Source organism: Rhinopithecus bieti, unplaced genomic scaffold (genome assembly GCF_001698545.2).
Source record: "Rhinopithecus bieti isolate Rb0 unplaced genomic scaffold, ASM169854v2 scaffold_41082, whole genome shotgun sequence".
Classification (NCBI taxonomy): domain Eukaryota; kingdom Metazoa; phylum Chordata; class Mammalia; order Primates; family Cercopithecidae; genus Rhinopithecus; species Rhinopithecus bieti.
Window position 1 is genome coordinate 783,965 of NW_016817890.1, and position 4,181 is coordinate 788,145.

The 4,181-nt window shown below is 41.7% G+C and overlaps 1 protein-coding gene across 1 annotated transcript in view; it reads left to right on the top strand.

Moving 5' to 3' along the window:
- EYA3 (EYA transcriptional coactivator and phosphatase 3) overlaps nt 1–4,181 on the top strand; it is a 130,432-nt gene that overhangs the window by 101,087 nt on the left and 25,164 nt on the right. Inside the window, exon 12 of the mRNA XM_017856334.1 lies at nt 1,496–1,554. Coding sequence (XP_017711823.1) covers nt 1,496–1,554 — 59 coding nt within the window. The remainder of the gene's footprint in view (nt 1–1,495; nt 1,555–4,181) is intronic.

Here is a 4,181-nt window from a genome sequence, read left to right on the forward strand (position 1 = left end):
GCAGTGAGCAAAGATTGCACTACTGTACTCCAGCCTGGGCAGCAGAGAGAGACTCTGTCTTTTTAAAAATAAAAAAGAGAAAAAAGCAAAGTAATCATTTTTTTAATCTTTTTTTTATTTTTATTTTTTATTTTATTTTATTTTATTTTTTAGTAATAGAGATGGGGTTTCACTCTATTGCCCAGGCTGGTCTCAAACTCCTAAGCTCAAGTGATCCTCCCACCTTGGCCTCCCAAAGTACTGGGATTACTGGCATGAGCCATTGCACCCAGCCAACACAAAGTAATCCCATCTCTTTTAAAATAAATGTCTGTTCTACTCAACAGACAATTCTTCAATAAATTAATAGTGCCCTAAGTTCCAGTACTTTTGTCTAAACTCCATAATGCTTAAATCTTCCCTCAACTTCATATGTTGATAAATTAGGACATCATAGTTTTTATTCAGCAAACATTTATTGAAAACCTACTACATGCCAATAATTATTGCCAATTGTATTTGTAATGATTTTCTAGACATAGTCCTCACTCAGGGACTGAAAGTTCTGTGAAGAATTTGACCTGAATGTGTTCCTGCCCCCCAGGTCAGTGCTTCTCAACTTTAGGGGGCATAAGAATCACCTGGGGAGCTTCTTAAAAGTGGAGATTCTAGGACTTCACTCTCAGAAATTCTGATTCAAGTAGGTCTGGGATGGACCCAAGAATATGCATTTTTAAAAAACTTCCCCAGAGGATTCTGATGCAGGTACCCTAGGTGGTATCAGAGGAGTACATCCATCAGTTAGGCAGTGGGCGGCATTTTATGTCAGTAGTAGTAGCATGGGCTTGGTGGAAAGAACCTTGGATTAGAAGCAGGGGGAAAAAAAGAAGCAGAAAACCTAGGTTATTTCTAGTCTCTTTCTACCACTCACTAATTGTGTGACTTTGAGAAAATCATTTCACCTCACTTTTAAAACATGAGGAGATTGACTTAGATGACCTCTTCTAACTCCTGACTTTGAAGTTAGAAATTTCAGTCATTCTCGGTTTTGATACCACACTCTACCAGCATCTGTTTTGTCTATAAAAATTTACTGGGCACAACTTACATAAGGATACTGGACTAGATCAGAGAGATGCAAAGGAGATGTGACATGTGGCTCCTGCCCCAAGAGACCTGCACTGTAATAGGACTTACAGTCTAGTGTAGGACATAAGAACATTTGAAGTGTAAGGGAGCTTGTGCTTATTCCCATGAGCTATTGGAGAAATGAAATATTGAAATAGGAGTAGAAATAAGGGATGGGATAGTTACAGAATTCATGAAGACTGTGGGATGTGAATCAGTTCTTAAAGGAATTGGACAGCAAGGGGTATGAGAGTGATCACCCACACATAAGCGATTCCATAAGGCATTTCATTATCCTGACACTGTATATGGTCTTTTTATGGTATGTCATGATGGTAATACCACTCCTACTCCCTGGACTGAAGTAGTGTGTTTCGTCTTTTAACAGGAGTGTGACCAGGTACATGTGGAAGATGTGGCTTCTGATGACAATGGCCAAGACTTGAGGTGATAAACATAATGATTCTTGAACACCAGTACACTTATTATGTGCAAGATCTGTCTAGGTTTGGAGGAAAACAAAAATAAATAGACTATATCTCTGAAAGAGCTCACAACCTGTTAGGAGACATAGAAACAAACACAGTTAACCATGATGTAGAGTGTGAGAAGGTGACAATAGAAAATGCTGTGGAGCACGAGAAGAAAGAATTCTGATGGGGATAGGGAGTGGGTGGTGCCAACATTGGAGAGGCCTGCTCAGTGGAGTAGCATTAGAGCAGAACCTTAAAGAATGGGTAGCAAGCCAGGCACGGTGGCTCACGCAGTAATTGCAGCATCTTGGAAGTGCAAGGTGGGAGGATCACTTGAGTCCCAGAGTTCAAGACCAGCCTGGACAACATAGGGAGACCTCATCTCTGTAAGGCAGTCTTCCACATTTTATTATAGTGAAAGCTAAACCAAGGAGATCTCAGTGGCAAAATGCTTGCTCAGGCTTCTCATTCCTCTTTCTTCTGACCCAGTAGCCTTAGCTAAGAAGGATCCAAAAATTTATCTAACTTAAAGACTTATAAGAAAAAAACCTGTCACATCTTTTCATATTAGTTTGTTTTAATGTTTATCCCTTTTTATAAGTAAAATGTTCTTCCCAGTAACTACCCCAAAATTCAGTGTTCCATCCATGAGTTCTCAAATGTGGAGCAGAACTGGACATACCACCTTATTTTTTTTTTTTTTTTTGAGACGGAGTCTCGCTCTGTCACCCAGGCTGGAGTGCTATGGCCGGATCTCAGCTCACTGCAAGCTCCGCCTCCCGGGTTCACGCCATTCTCCTGTCTCAGCCTCCCGGGTAGCTGGGACTACAGGCGCCGCCACGTCGCCCGGCTAGTTTTTTGTATTTTTTAGTAGAGACGGGGTTTCACCGTGTTAGCCAGGATGGTCTCGATCTCCTGACCTCGTGATCCGCCCGTCTCGGCCTCCCAAAGTGCTGGGATTACAGGCTTGAGCCACCGCGCCCGGCCACCACCTTAATAAGGACTGAGTCAGGTAGAGCTGAGAATATTGGAAGGTTTCACTTTCAGGTACAGCATCCAGTTGTACATGTTGTGTTGTCACATGGTCATGGAGGACATAATTCTTATGACACTTTACTGTTCTTTTCAGGGAAAGGTCTGGTCTGAAGAGTTTATATTCTGCTCTGAATCCTAATTTTTTGTTTTTTTTTTCTTCTCTTATATGTGTGGCTAACCAGTAATTACCTATCATATCTTAGCAGCTATATTTTCTTAAGCACAGAATCTCACTCTTAGCATATTGGGATCTATTTTAACTTTTGATTGAACCAAGTTGTTCAGTCATTTTTAGATCTTTACTTATGAAATATTAATCCTTCCTAGTTTGTATGGTTGTATTATCTGTTGCTATGCAACAAATTACTCCAAAGTTTAGTACCTTAAAACAGTTAAATGGCCAGACGCAATGGCCCACGCCTATAATCCCAGCACTTCAGGAGGCCAAGGCGGGCTGATCACTTGAGGTCAGGAGTTTGAGACCAACCTGGCTAACATGGCGAAACCCTGTCTCTATTAAAAATACAAACATTAGCTGGGCGTGGTGGCATGTGCCTGTAGTCCCAGCTACTCGGGAGGCTGACGCAGGAGAATTGCTTGAACTCGTGAGGCAGAGGTTGCAGTGAGTCAAGATCATGCCACTGCACTCCAGCCTGGACGACAGAGTGAGACTCCATCTTGAAAAACAAACAAACAATGAAACATTTATCCTCTCACAGCTTCTGTAGGTGAGGAACTTAAAAGTGACCTAGCTCGTTTTTTCTTTTTAAAAAAATACTTAACATTTTTTATTTTATTTTAATTTATTAATTTTATTACTCTTTACACAATTTCTTTTTTTATTTTTGGCTAGAGTGCAATGGCACCATCTTGGCTCATTGTAACCACTGTCCCCGCCTCCCTCAAGCGATCCTCCAACCTTAGCCCCCAAAATAGCTGGGATGATAGGCACACACCACCACTCCTGGCTGATTTTTTGTATTTTTGTTGAGACGAGTGCCATGTTGCCCACACTTGTCTCAAACTCCTGAGCTTAAGGAATCCACCCACCTCAGCCCCTCAAAGTGCTGGGATTACAGGTGTGAGCCACCACACCCGGCTTGTACTCAATTTCTTTTTTTTTTTTTTCCCTTTTAAGATAGGGTCTCGCTCTGGCACCCAGGCTCTGGAGTACAGTGTTGTGATCATAGCTTGCTGTAGCCTCAACCTCCCAGGCTCAAGTGATTCTCCCACCCCAGCCGTCTGAGTAGCTGGGCCCACAGGTGCATGCCACCACACCCAGCTGATTTTTCCATTTTTTTTTTAGAGACAGGGTCTCCCTGTGTTGCCCAGGCCGGTCTCGAACTCCTGGACCCAAGTGATGCCCCCTCCTTGGCCTCCCAAAGTGCCGGGATTACAGGCATGAGCCACCATACCCAGCCTACTTAAAGGATTTTAAATCTAGAAAATCTATTATTAATTTATTTTTACAAATTTTATTTTGTCAAGGTAAAATATACATATAGAATTTACCATCTTTATCATTTTTTAAGTGTACAGAAGTGGTTCTTTTTTTTTTTTTTTTTT